The sequence below is a fragment of the Notolepis coatsorum genome (genome assembly GCF_963971535.1).
Source record: "Notolepis coatsorum genome assembly, chromosome: 15".
In the NCBI taxonomy this organism is placed as follows: Eukaryota; Metazoa; Chordata; class Actinopteri; order Aulopiformes; family Paralepididae; genus Notolepis; species Notolepis coatsorum.
Window position 1 is genome coordinate 37,550,759 of NC_140179.1, and position 15,049 is coordinate 37,565,807.

The window sequence follows — 15,049 nt, forward strand, 5'->3', positions numbered from 1 at the left end:
CTTGCGATTCTGTACTGGGGTTTATGTATTTCTACTTAACCCTTTCACTGCCACACTACAGAAGGTTAACCCTTTACTATCACACTACCGACGGGTAGTGTGACGTTTGGTAGTGTGGCAGTGAAAGGGTTAATCGGATTCGAGACGTATTCTTACTCTCGGATTGTTTAATTGGGCTTTTTAAGATAAGATATTCCTTTTATTGATCCCCTTGTGGAAATTCGGGAGTTATGGTCATTGCTGGACTCAGCCGCGCTGAAGTAGGGTTGGGTATCGAGAACTAGTATTATGGGGTTGAGTATCGAGTGTAGGGCTGGAACGATTCCTCGAGTAGGATGAGATATTCCTTTATTGATCCCCTTGGAGAAATCTGGGTGTCATAGCAGCATCGAGGGAGGGGAGGTACAGGTATGAGCAGTGTAATAGAAGGACATAAATAGGCAATAAATAACATTTAAAAATATGAGACGGTGACGGTGTAAACAATATAATTCACTCTGGTTATTAAAGTATGAGAAAAATAAACCGTATACATATACACAAGGTACAAGTGAGGGTCTGTAGCCTAACTGGCATGATATACGTCATACGTTATAGTCTGTGCAGGTTTTGGTGGTTAAGAGTCAGACACACTTTAGTGGTCATGCATATGCAGCACTAAGATGGTCTGTGGCTGAACGTGCTTCTCATCTTGGCTAGCTCCTCCATAGGAAGGGGTTAACTCAATTATTAAAAAGCAATTCTTTAACGTTTCTTTTCTATGGGCCGTCTATTGGAAAATGCCTTTCTGGGCAAGAGGGGATTAGGCTGCATTCTAGGGTTTGGCCAGCAGGGGTGTGGGATCAGCGTGCTGCCTGAAACCACTGCACTGGACTGGACATGTGAAGAAGACTTGTTTTGGCGGCACGGTTACGACAAGAGACAGGCCAGAGAAAACGTCAGAAAGTATCCAAAGTTCGGGATCGTAGACAAAACGATAATGCTGCCACTTCCTCACCGTGTCTGGAAAAATAAGTAGCTGAGTTTTCCCTCCGACACCAGAGACACACTGGACTCAGGAGCGCTGGGAAGAACGGCCAGTTTTCCTTTTCGGAGCCCTTGTTAACCGATTGGACCGGTTCGAAATTATTCATTTTCCAGCGACTCTTTCTTAACTCATATTGAACACCCAGTTCTCGGCGGGTGTGCACACACAACATCCTGCCTGGCTAACCCCAAATCCAAGAGTGGGGGAAAAAAAAACATTTACAAACTGGGCAGAACATTAAATGGTGCATTTATATAACAGCTTTTATCCAAAGCGCTTTACAATTTGTTCCTCACATTTTCACCCGTTCACTCACACATTCACACACCGACGGCGGAAGTGACCGTGCAAGGTGCCGACCTGCTCATCGGGAGCAGTTGGGGGTTAAGTGTCTCGCTCAAGGACACTTCGATACGCTGCCCGGGAGAAGCGGGAATCAAACCGGGGGAACCTCCGGATTACCAGACGACTGCTCTACCTCCCGAGCCACTGTCATGTGTGTATGTTAGGCAGGCAGTGTTCCTGGCTTCAAAGAGCACCGCTAATTGATTATTAAAAGCTAATTTATTGCTGGTCTACCCCTTCTGGCACCACGATGAGGGATAATTCTGAACAGCTTGTTTAGACTTGGTAATCTGACAACTTCAAGGCGTCCCTACAGCATGTAATTCTCAGCCAGATCTGTGACGAGGCAAGACTCATTTCTCACAATATGTCCACCTTTAATTATATAGCCACATGACAACAAATTGCGAGTTGATCTACCACCGTGCCAGATTTTCACGTCTCATCGTGTACCACGTTTTGTCAAGTTGTTGTGACTGATTTATGGACCGACCTACTGGCTTCTGGTCACAGCAAAGAATCTGGGACGTCGGTTGATATACGAGATCTTAATTGCAATAAAACGCCTTGCTTCCATTGGCGTCGGAATCCCATCCCAAGTTCAATCACCAAAATGGGATTTTAAGATGAGATATTCCTTTATTGATCCCCTTGGGGAAATTCGGGCAGCATGGGGAAGGGGAGGCACAGGTATGGGCAGCGTGCAGGGTAATAGTAGAAAGACATAAATATAGGAAATACAATTAGATCTGAATATGAAATATGAGAAGGTATTAGTATATGAGAAGATATTACAGTGTAAACAATATAATTAACTGTCATCACGTGGCCTCACGTGACGGATGGAACAGAGAGGCCGAAACCCCCTGGATTAGATCATAACCCCATAAATGGTAAAACAGTAAATGGTGCATTTATATAGTGCTTTTGCTTTTATCCAAAGCGCTTTACAATTTGTTCCTCACATTTGACCCATTCACACACAGACGGCGGAGGTGACCATGCAAGGATCCAACCTGCTCATCGGGATCAGTTAGGGGGGTTAAGTGTCTTGCTCAAGGACACTTCGACACGCTGCCCGCGTTGGGAGGAGCGGGAATCGAACCGGGGGAAAACCTCCGGATTACCAAAACGGCCGCTTTACCTCCCGAGCCACTGTCGCCCCGTACCGGCCTGCAGATCGACCTGCCTGCAGTCGTACGGTGCCCATGATGAGACGAGTTGATTGGAAACAGAGGAGAGGAGAGAGATTAGAGAGCGGGACTGAACAATGAGAGCGCGAGCATTCCAGCGCTTTATGACCAGAGCCCAAACCCTACTATCTCTCGCTCCTCTGAGGCCTGGAGAGGAGGAATAGAGAGAGAGGGAGCCTTCATCTCCTGCCAAACGACCAATTCGCTGCCTTTGATTTCAGAATGTCCGTAAAACTCTCAGCTTAGCTCATCCACCAAAAACGACCCCCCCCCCTATTATCTCACTTTTATGAATCCACCAAAAATGTGATAAGTGATAAAAGAACAAATTTGGTCTCTTTGATCTCTCATTCTGAACTTTAGCCTGTTCCTCCTTTGTCTTCCCCTGTCTCGCTCTCCTTTTATCTCGACCCCTGCGCTTCAGATGTGAATGCGGTTCTGCCAGGTCTTTGATGTGGTGGAGGGGGGGCTATGTACAGGTGGGGGGGGGGGGGGGGGGGGGTTGTGCTTTTTTTGCACCGCTGAGAAGAACACGGGCGTCGGGTTTCCAGCCCGGTGCCAGAGGTGCCGCCAGATAAAACCCCGGAACCTCGCTTGCGCGCTCGTCAGAACGCCAAGGTAATTAACGCTGCGGCGGAAATTCAGGGACACGCCGCTCGCTTTCCGTCTCTTCCAGCGACGTGTTCGGGGGCGCTGGAGAGGAGAGTCCGCATGCCGCTGGAGGAACGCCACCTGCCAGCTTCTCATCAGATACCCCGCCCTCTCGTCAAGGTGCGACGTCGGGGCTGTTGACGAAACAAACATTCCTACGCCTGGCCTCATCTGTGTCGAGGACATCGCAGTTGGACAGATAAGATTTATAAAAGTGTTCAAATTCCTCTACGTCTGACTCAAGGACTACAACGTATGACGCATATCATGCCAGTTAGGGAACCTTGTGTCTACTGTTTACTTTTACTGATAGAATACATTCAGATTCAAATTCTTTATTGTAACATATAATGTAACCCAGCGGTTCCCAAACTTTTTTGGCCGTGCACCCCCTGTCACCTCCCGACCTAGCTGACGCACCCCCCAATGGGTTTCTGTTAGATTTTTTTTTTTGCTTGTCTCCGTGCACAGATTTTATTTCTTATTTTATCTCTTCCCACGGCGACTATGGATAGGGAATTTCTTTATTTAATTAAAATGTTCACGACAACATGGATGCATGTACTCTGCCAGCATGTTTAATATCCATAATACTAAAGGTTTGACTAAGATTTTTATGAGATTTTATTGTAAAAAAAATTAAATATTTTTTATTTTAATTTTTTTTACCACCATTAGCCTTTTCATGTCACGCACCACCTAGAGGGCGCTCTCGCACCACAGTTTGTAACCGATAGGGCATACAGACCCTCATCTGCACCTTTGTTTATTTTTCTAATTCTATTGCCTATAATTATGTCTTTCTGCTATTACCCTGTCGCCGTCCCCCCTGCTGCTATAATGCCCACATTTCCCCAAGAGAAAGGAATATCTTAATTAACTTAATCTTATCTTATCTTAACATAGTTAATGCGCGCCCCTCCCTCTCGTCGAGGTGCGATGTCGAGTCTGTTTACGAAACAAACATTCCTTACGCCCGGCCTTGTCTGTCTGAATCGACCACATCGCAGTCGGATGGAGATGAGATAATTAATGATGATACTTTTATTTTTTTTTATGTTCGGTGTTCAGATTCCTCAGCATTCCAATGTGTGAGGAATATACCCCCCCCCCCCCCCCCCCCCCCCCCCCCCCAACCCCCTTCCCCCTCCCCTGTAGGGTTGCTTTGTGCTGGTAATTGCGCGGGTCGGCCTGTGTATTCTGGCTGCAGACCAACTTATGGTTTTATTGGGACGTTTACATAGGAGTCAAGTGGAGCAGGACAAAGATAGGTGGGGTGGGGGGGGGGTTGGGCTGGCGATTCATATGTTCCAAAGAAAGAGAGAGAGGGCAGGACAGGACACTCCACCCAGATTGTTATGTTAGCTCCACCCCACACTAAACTATTGCTGTGTGAGTGTGCCCCCCCCCCCCCATCACGCTATCTGTACAGTAAATATTGGCCTCCCTTTTGTCTCACACACTTAGGATATTCTACGTGTCAATCAACTCTCCCGGCGTGTTTTCTTTCTGTTCTTAGCGCCTACCTGCCAGGTCCACCTCCTCCAGGTTAGCTGGGAGCATCAAAACTTTAAATTTTTTTCTTTTCCAGGTCAGAACGGGACTTGTGTTTTTGCTTTGAGCGCTCAGCCCATGATGTCATGGTAATGCGAGGCCATGTAATTTGTGTGGGTAGAGAGAGAGAGAGGCAGTCGAAAGACACTCTGTCAGAGAACTGCTGTCTCTCGCACGCGCACAGACTATATGCCTGGGGAGAGAGGATCCACCTGTGATTCTCCCCCATTGTAGCCACCCATCGAAGATCAAAACTACAAGGATTAGATTAAAATGTATCATCATCATCATACAGCACAAGTACAGTACAACGTAAAGACGTTGGCCATCCAACCAGAGTGCAAATGTAACAGTAAAGTGCAACAGTAATATACAATGTGCAGGTGATTAAACTGGATATAAAATATATAAATGAGTACTACTGAGTAATAGTGCTAAGCGGATCTATGTACAGAGTTGTAGTATAACATGTACAGTGATACAGGTATAATTAAAGACAGTATGGTAGTAACTAAGTCATACTGGCCAGCAGCGTAACTAGTAAGAGTAGGATATGTACAGATAACAATATAGTATCTACAGATATGTAAAAGGACTATGTGCAGGTATGTACTGACAGGTGTGTGGATAGATACTGTATATATGCTGTGAGAATAAATATATAGGCTAGCAGTGGTAGACATTGCAGATCTAACCGTATAAAGATAAGATAACCTTACTGTCATGTCATGCACTTGTCCTAATACTAACCTACACTGTAGCACTCAACACTTTGATGAACATTGTTACTCAGCTGATAGAGTTGTGCCCGTCCTGATGACTTGTCGTACAGAACTTGTAAGTCGCTTTGGATAAAAGTGTCAGCTAATTGACTAAATGTAAATGTAAATAAGATGATCCTTTATTAATCCCCTTGGGGAAATTCAGGTGTCAAAGCAGCATGGGGGGGGGGGGGATACAGAGCTTCACATTCCTATACAGTCCAGTATCTATACACTATAGATGCAATATAAAATATAAATACAAATACAATATAATATTAAAAAGTACTACAAATACAAGATAGTCCAGTGATATATATATATATATATCGATATCTATCTAATGATATGAGTCTCTAGTTCTCAAGTCCTGTCTCAGTATCTGCCTCTTACAGCAGGTGATAATGGTGACGTCATACAGCTTTTGATCTTATTCACAGCTTCAGATGTAGATGAAACTCATGTTCTTTACATAATCATAGCTAATACCTCACCGATGATCATTCTCAGGCCCTTTAATGCCCCACTCCTTTTGGATATTTTGATCAAACCCCCCCAGCTTCTCTCTGCATGACCAGAGCTACTGGGCTGTAAACTGAGGTGCAGCACTGAGTGAATGTCAGGTGATTAACTGTTGCCACATCTTCTGTTATCAAAGGTTTCTGTTCGCCAGGCTTCTGTTGAGATGTAGAGGGTCCATTTGAATTGGATTAGATTAGATTCAAATGTATTGTCATCATACAACACAAGCACAGTACAACGAAAATAAGTTTGGCCTCCAGCCAGAGTGTCAGTAACTGTAAAGTGCAACAGTAATATACAATGTACAGGTGATTAAACTGGGTATAACATAGTACTAATACTGAGTAATAGTGCTAATCAAATGTATGTTCAGAGTTGTAATGTTAATATGTACAGTGATACATTTATAAAGACACTATATAATAAATATAAAAAAAGATAATAATGAATGAATAAAACATTTAAACAAGTGAACAACACATACCGATACCTATTTCACAAGGGCTTGTATTTCTAACAGGGTTTTAGGGTCAGGAACGTAGACAGGTTTAGCCCCGGCCCCTCCCCCACCCGTCTACACAAACAAACAAACAACCAACCCCATTCATTCTTCCTCAGGCCTCCCTCAGTCCATTCTGTCACTCCTCCTCAAGTTTCAAGTTTTGTTTCATTTAGTCACATATAAAGTACATGTACATTACAGTGAAATGTAAAAAAAGGTAAAGTAACAATATACAAAATATACAAAAACTAAAGTATCAATGAATGAATGATTTTTATTTCTGTCTTCTTTTACAAAGCAGTAGAACATTTAATAAAGAAAGAAAATGACTGAAAAGGTGTAGGCTGAAGCCGAGGCTTATAATTGCCTACCCTTTTTACATTACATTATTTACACAAAAAAATACAAAAGAGAAACATAATTCAGTACATTTTGCAAAAACAAAAGGTTACAAAAGTTTCATAATTGTATGTACAAAACGTATACACATTTATTATTATATTTTTATATATCTTTTTTTTGTCACGGTTTGAATACAGTTATGTTATAATAAAATATAATTAGGATAATAATACGTTTTATATTTATGTATCACCTTATATTTGAATAATTTCTTAAATGTATGTATCGAACTACACATTTTTACTTCTTTGTCAAAGTTATTCCATAGTTTTGCCCCTTTAACAGATATACATTGACTTTTTATATTTGTCCTTGCCTTTGCGAGATTGAATACACAAGTTTCCCTAAGTACAAAATACAACAAATGCAAAAATGAGGTAGTGCAAATATTTTCGTAATAAATGGATCAAATATGATGTGGTTTTTAAAGTGAGTGAATGTTTAAAGTGAGTGTGTGCGTGTGGAGGTTGTGTGCAATCAATGTAGAATGGAGGGGTTAGTGTTACAGCGAGTCCACATTGAGCATCCTGATGGCCTGGGGATTGAAGCTCCTTTTTGAGTGTCTCTGCACTGGCCATGAGACTCCGACTCACTCCGGTAGCACTTGCCTGACTCCTCCTCGGCCCGCCCTGCCAGTCAATCAGGTCTTGACGTCCTGTGTGTTCAGTCTGGCTTCTGTGGTTAATGGGCCATAATGACGGAAGCCCCGAGGGTGGGGTGGGGTGGGGGGGGGGACGACCACCCCTGGTCCTCCAGGTTTTTACGGCCCCTCTGCTGCTCATCTAGTCCGTTGTCACCTGCCAACTGGGCCCCGACTGACCGGCCATCTGCATGCAGGTGTTAAAGAGTTCCTCTCTGCCTAATTAACGCTTTCCTGTTCCCTGCCGAGCCCCCTCCCCCTCCCACCAGCGGCGGTCGTTATGGAGTTGTGCAAGTAAGAGCCTAGCAGTAGTGAAAATGGCTTTTTATATACCTCCCTCTGCGCATAAGTGGCCTTTATGGAGACTGTGGAATGGAGGTTCATCTGGGTCTGGTCTGGACTAGTCTTTGCTTTAAACGGGTCCATGTCTAATTTCATATTCCTATGGTCTAAGACAGTCCACAAATATATATCTACAGATTAAAGTATTATGTGCAGGTATGTGCAAATTAATCGCATATTTTTTATCTGTTCTAAATCTGCCTTAAACTGATCTTTTTCAAGTTTTAATACTCTTATCAACAAGTAAAAAAATGCTTATATATATATTAGGGCTGCAACTAATGACTAATTTGGTAGTCGACTAATCTGCAGATTATTTTTTCGATTAGTCGACTAATCGAAAACCAATGTAAACAACAACAAAAAAAAAGGATTTTATTTTTATTTTTTTTTATTACCTATCTTTGTGAAAGTGGCTTCTCAGCTCTGGTCCAGCTGAAGACAGAGCAGAGGAACAGATTGGACATTGAGCATGACCTCAGAGTTGCTTGTCTACCATCACCCCAGACTTTGAGACTCTTGTCAGGACCAAACAACAACATCATAACATGATGATCCCATAGCAAATTAAAATAATGACTCATGAAACATTTGAATTTGGATCTTTAAGCCACTTTAAATGAAAATGTATTTGAAGAACAATACAGCAATCACTCATAACAAGATAAATAAATTAAATAATACAAATTAAAGTGGAAGTGTACTTTAAATAACTTTTGTTTGCTGTGTGAGAGGAGTCCGTGTATGTGTGTGTGTCTTACTCTGATCGCTGTGTGAGTGAGAGGAGTGTGTGTACTGTGTAATTTGTGTGTGTCTTACTCTGATCGCTGTGTGAGTGAGAGGTGTGTACTGTGTAATTTGTGTATGTGTGTGTGTCTTACTCTGATCGCTGTGTGTGAGTGAGAGGAGTGTGAATGTGTGTGTGTCTTACTCTGATCGCTGTGTGTGAGAGAGAGGAGTGTGAATGTGTGTGTGTCTTACTCTGATTGCTGTGTGTGAGTGAGAGGAGTGTGTATGTGTGTGTGTCTTACTCTGATCGCTGTGTGTGAGTGAGAGGAGTGTGTATGTGTGTGTCTTACTCTGATCGCTGTGTGTGAGTGAGAGGAGTGCGTGTGTAATGTATTGTGTGTCTAGTCTGATCATCATCTCCTGCAGGGGAACAATGTTTTCAATGTCCAAAATTTGCTATGGGATCATCATGTTATGATGTTGTCTGGAACCCTGAGAAGCCACTCTCACAAAGATAGGTAGTGCACAAAAAAAAAAAAAAAAAATTAAATAAAGTGTTTTTTTTTTTTTTTTTTTTTGACTAATCGACGCAACAATTTCTCGTCAACGATTTTTTATAATCGACATCGTCGATTATGTCGACTAATCGTTGGAGCCCTAATATATATACGGTATATATATATATATATATATATATATACACACTGTATATACATACGGACGGTAAGATTAAGGCTGTCAAAGTTAACGGGTTATTCTTTTAACAGCACAATTTTTTTTAACGCAAGATTAACATTTCAGACTTCACTCGGGTGTATTATTGATACTCATTGATACTATGTTTGTTTCTGACTCAAAGTGTGTGTGTGAGAGAGAGAGAGAGAGAGAGAGGGGGGGGGGGGGTGAGAGAGATGAGGAAGGGGCAAGATAGAAAGAGAGCTGGGAGTGTGTGTGAGAGAGAGAGAGAGTCATCAGCCCTTGTGTGGGTGAATGTAACAAGTTCCTAACATTTTCTTTCCCCTATTATTTCATGCACACTTTATTCATTGTTTTAAATTATTATTTTCTTACGTTATTTTTCTCAGTTTTAAATTTGATGCAAATTTGCAATGCATGAGGGTCATCCTTTTGTGTTAAATGGCTGCATAAAGCACACACACATATCTGTCTGTACACATCTGCACATTACACATTAGTACTTTTTACATATATCTATACTATATATCTGTACATATCCCTTACCTACTCTTACTAGTTACACAGTACACTGCTGGTCAGTACGACTTACTACCATAGTGTCTGTCTTAAAGGGGAACTATTTTACTATTTCTTTCACTATTTGGGCACTTTTACACAATTCCTGTGAGTCTATGGAACACCTCTGTACGTTTTTTGTTTTGTATTTCTAATAAAGTACTCAAAAACAGCATTTTTCTACCTCAAGATCTTAAGCCGTTTTGAGGCTGGGCTCCAACCACGGTGTGGCCTGGTGGCAACTGCCACATCAACTGCCACATTATTATGCAGCTGAGAAACCTCTGACATCACAGATATGCACATTTTCAGATGACTCAGTTCAGTGAGGGTGAATATTGTGAGAGGAGAATTGGAAGAATGTGCCAATATGAGAATTAGAGACATGGATCCTATTAATATAAGTCCACATAGCTAGGAAACAATGCTAAACACTGAAAAAGGCCACTTATAAGATTGTTCCCCTTTAATACTACAACTCTGTACATACATGTGATTAGCACTATTACTCAGGGGTGGAGGAAAGATATGTAGTAGTATCGCGATACTTTGCGTGGCGATACTGTATCGATACAGGGACGCCAAGTATTGATATTTAATTATGTATAAGGAAGTTGCATTGTTCATTTCAATACCTGTAATAGTACAGTAGTCCACACACACACATGTGCATTCAGTTAAGTTGGAATATGACTGTAATACAAACAGTTCTGGTACATGCAACACAGATTACAGTGTTTACATCTGTCTGCTTGAGAAAATACCATGTTCTGCAATAAAAATTATTGAAGTGAGATGAACAGACTGAACTTTATTTTATTAGATAAAACATGTTGACAAAGTTTTACTTTGCAGTTGAAAAAAGGTAATAATAAAATTTGATAAAAAAATTTATTTCGCAATACTCAGCGTATCGCGATATATTTTGTATCGCGATACTCTCCTATTGTGGCGCAAGTATCGCGATAGTATCGTGAGGTCTCTGGCGATTCCCACCCCTATTACTCAGTAGTACCCATTTATATATTTTATATCCAGTTGAATCACCTGTATATTGTATATTACTATTGCACTTTACTGTTACTCTGGCTGGATGCCAAACTTCTTTTTGTTGTACTGTACTTTGCTGTGCTGTATAATGACAATATATTTGAATCTAATCTAATTAAAAAATATAAAGATAATTTGCTGTGAAAAGCAAATAATAATAATAAAGTAAGCACAAAGCTTACGGATAACTTTCTCCGTAGCTGCTCTGGCCTTCCTAGTACTGAATACTTGTGTTTTAATAAGCTCAAAATGTTTTAAAATATTCTTATTACTATAGTATATATTGTTCCCTAGAAGGTTTGTACTGTTTAGTAACTTGCAAAATTGCCATCGAAAAGCACAGCAAAAAATATTTGTGATGCATATGGGAATCGTGAAAAAAATTTATTATAATAATTCTAACGTTTATTTAAACTCGAAAGGCAACTGAGGTTTGCCTCATTTACAGTCAAGTTGAGTGTACATACAGGAATGAGCAAAAAAATCATAACAAAGAGACAACAAGACGAGGCAAGGATAACAAATCAATCAAAACATGTACAACTTGATTGACAACGGTTGGAGATCAAGGTTTTAAACTCTGCAACCAAGCAAGGTACCAAAATTCCATTCCAATAATGATGTAGTATAAGGAGGTAGCTTACCAATAAGGGCCTTAAAAATGAACAAACACCAGTGTTTGTTGCGCCTCTCCGTCCGAGAGGACCAACCAACCTTCTCATAAAGGACACAGTGTCGTATCTATCGTTAGTGATGAATCTGAGGGCAGAGTGATTAGGGATGCTCCGATATTGGTATCGGATATCGGCCCGGTATCACTAAAATAGCTGGATCGGGTATCTGTAAAAAAATATATATATATCGGATATTTTTTTATATGTATATGTATATATATATATATATATATATATAATGAGAAATAAAATAAGAAATAACAATTCAGTACTTCAACTTCAAACTTCAAATTACTTTATTTTCCTTTTGGAACTTCATTTGTGCAGTGGTTGAAAGACAAACATACAGTCACAGTACATAGGCACTCACCACTATATATATACAAATTTGTTAAAACTACAATAAAAAGACCACTATATTAAAAAAAAAAACTACATTAAAACTACAGTACTTAAAGCATGATATATTAAAAACCATGTGGAGCAGTTCTATATATTAATAAATAATAGTAGTACAGGTACATAGTATGTGTCCATTAGGTGGAAGGGGGAGTCTATTTTAAGTAGTCCAAAGTCCTTTGGGGGGGGGGGGGGGGGGGGGGGTCCGTCCTCCACCAGACCTAGGTGTTCAGCAGTCTGATGGAGGTTGGCACGAAGCTACCTAAGCCCCTTTTGTTCAGTGATGAAGCTCTGTATCGACGGCCTGAGGGCATTAGTTTGTAATGGGTGTGAAGGGTGTGTGTGTTATCTACAACTATTTGGGAGGCCTTTTTAACTGTCCGTTTCTTGTGGATGCTGCTGAGTGGCTCCTGGTCCTTCCCAATTACGGTATCTTGCCGCTGATCTTAACGACCCTGTCGAGAGGTTTCCGGTTGATGGCACGCATCACTCCAAACCATGATGTGATGTTAAAGGACATTATCGATTCCACAAAGGAGTTGTAGAAAGCCTGCAGGATTGATGGTCGCACCTGAAGCTTCCTCATCTTCCTGAGGAAGAACAGTCGCTGTTGGCACTTAGAGTGGATGTTATCTGTGTTGGTCTTGAAGGTGAGCTTATGGTCGATGGTGGTGCCAAGATATTTATACTCCTCAACGCGCTCTATTTTCTGGCCATTTATCTCCAGAGCTGGGGGAGTTGTGGGGTCACGCCTGAAGTCCACCAGCGGTTCCTTTGTTATGCTGGGGTTTAGGTCCAGGAAATTGTTCTTACACCACTCTGCGAACCTGTTCATTTCTCCAATGATGCGGTCATTGGAGTTGATGACTGTGTCATCAGAGTATTTGATGAAGAGCATCTCAGGGTCTGAGCTGCTACAGTCGTCGGTGTACAGAGTGAACAGGACTGGTGAGATGACAGTTCCCTGGGGTGCCCTCGTCCAATCAACAGTCATCTCCCACCTCGACTACTGCAACGCACTGCTCGCTGGCCTCCCGGCCACTGCCACCAAGCCTCTTCAACTCATTCAGAACGCAGCGGCCCGCCTGATCTCAAACCTACCGAAGTCGGCCCATGTCACCCCACTTCTTAGGGACCTGCACTGGCTCCCCATTGCTGCACGAATCCGCTTCAAGGCCCTCGACCTAGCATACCGTGCGGCAAAGGGAACCGCTCCCGCCTACCTCCGGTCAATGGTCTCCAACTACACACCCTCAAGACCCCTACACTCTGCATCTTCTGGCCGCCTCAGACCTACTCCTATCCGAGCTCCGGGAGGGTCATCAAGGAGAAGCCGCCTATTCTCAGTCCTTGCCCCACAATGGTGGAATGAACTACCCATCCCAGTTAGAACAGCCGAAACCCGTCCAATCTTTCGCCGTCGACTAAAGACGCCATTATCTGAAATAAAAACAATAAAATAAAAAAAGATATCTAACCTTACTGTCATGCACTTGTCCTAATAAACTAACCTACACTGTAGCACTCAACACTTGATGAACATTGTTACTCAGCTGATAGAGTTGTGCCTTTCCTGATTACTTGTCGTACAGAGCTTGTAAGTCGCTTTGGATAAAAGCGTCAGCTAAATGACTAAATGTAAATGCCCCGGTGGATACCGTTCTGTTGGAGCTGTAGTTGCCGTTGAATCGAACAGTCTGGTGTCGATTTGTGAGGAAGGAGAGAATGAGCAGTATGAGTACATTTATATCTGTGTTAATTTGTTACATTTAGTTTCACTAAGTTAGGAAAGTAATGTTTTAATTCAAGTCTGATTGCCTTGCACAAAACTGATCCCAGTCTCTTCCACACAGTGAGGCATACAGTTTATTAATTGAACAATAGGTATTATTTACATTTACATTTAGTTATTTAAGTTAACTGACTCTTTTATCCAAAGCGACTTACAAGTTCTGTATGACGAGTCATCAGGAAGGGCACAACTCTATCAGCTGAGTAACAATGTTCATCAAAGTGTTGAGTGCTACAGTGTAGGTTAGTTTATTAGGACAAGTGCATGACAGTAAGGTTAGTTAGGGTTAGATATATTATTTTTTTCTTTTCAGATAATGGGATCGGTACTCGGTATCGGCCGATACCCAAAGCCAGGTATCGGTATCGCGACTGAAAAAGTCGGATCGGTGCTGCATCCAAAGGAATGCCTATCAGTCCTTGTCTGCTGCTATAATATCCTGATCTCTGTCTGTCCTCAGAAGCGGAAACACAGGGAGAAGGATGACGGGGACGCGGTCAGCCTCTGCAGTTTCGACTTCAAGGTAAAGAAACACACACACAGGCCCGTTGACATTTTGACCTGGGAGGATCTCTCTGGTGCTCTGCTCTCTCTCTCAGCCGCCTGGAGAGACCGCGCCTGATATTACCTAGAAAAGGGCTCCCTGTTATATAAGGCCATGTGGCCTGACTGACGACACACCAGGAGACGGACTGTTTTTACACACTAAGATTCTATGATGGTCAGATGTTTTGCCTCATCACTAACACCACCACCAGCACCACCTCCCCGCTGGATAGGGCTGCTCCATTATGGCAAGAATCACAATCGCAATTGATTGGTATTGAAATCACATTATAATTGAACACGATTACTCAATGACTTGAGAACATCATATGACGGAACAATAATCATTTTCGATCATCTTGTTTTCATGATCGTGGGCATGCAAGCAATAAGATAAGATATTCCTTTATTGATCCCCTTGGGGAAATTCAGGCATCATAGCAGCATGGAGGATGGGAGGTACATGTTTAATAATCGTGAATCAGGGTTAGAAATTAACATTTTTTTTCAAGGGCTTTTTTTGCCCCCCTTAATTGATTTTCGGGGGCTTTTTTTTGTATTTCGGGGGCACTGAATTTTTATGATAAACGGTAGGGGTGGGACGGTTCACAAAATGGACGGTTTGGTTCGTATCACGATTTTGGGGTCACGGTTTTCAGTTCGATA

General features: G+C 41.9%; 1 protein-coding gene across 1 annotated transcript in view; it reads left to right on the forward strand.

Moving 5' to 3' along the window:
* Positions 1 to 15,049, forward strand: part of net1 (neuroepithelial cell transforming 1) — a 72,947-nt gene that overhangs the window by 32,046 nt on the left and 25,852 nt on the right. Inside the window, exon 3 of the mRNA XM_084330691.1 lies at positions 14,298 to 14,360. Within this exon, the coding sequence (XP_084186817.1) occupies positions 14,298 to 14,360 (63 nt within the window). The remainder of the gene's footprint in view (positions 1 to 14,297; positions 14,361 to 15,049) is intronic.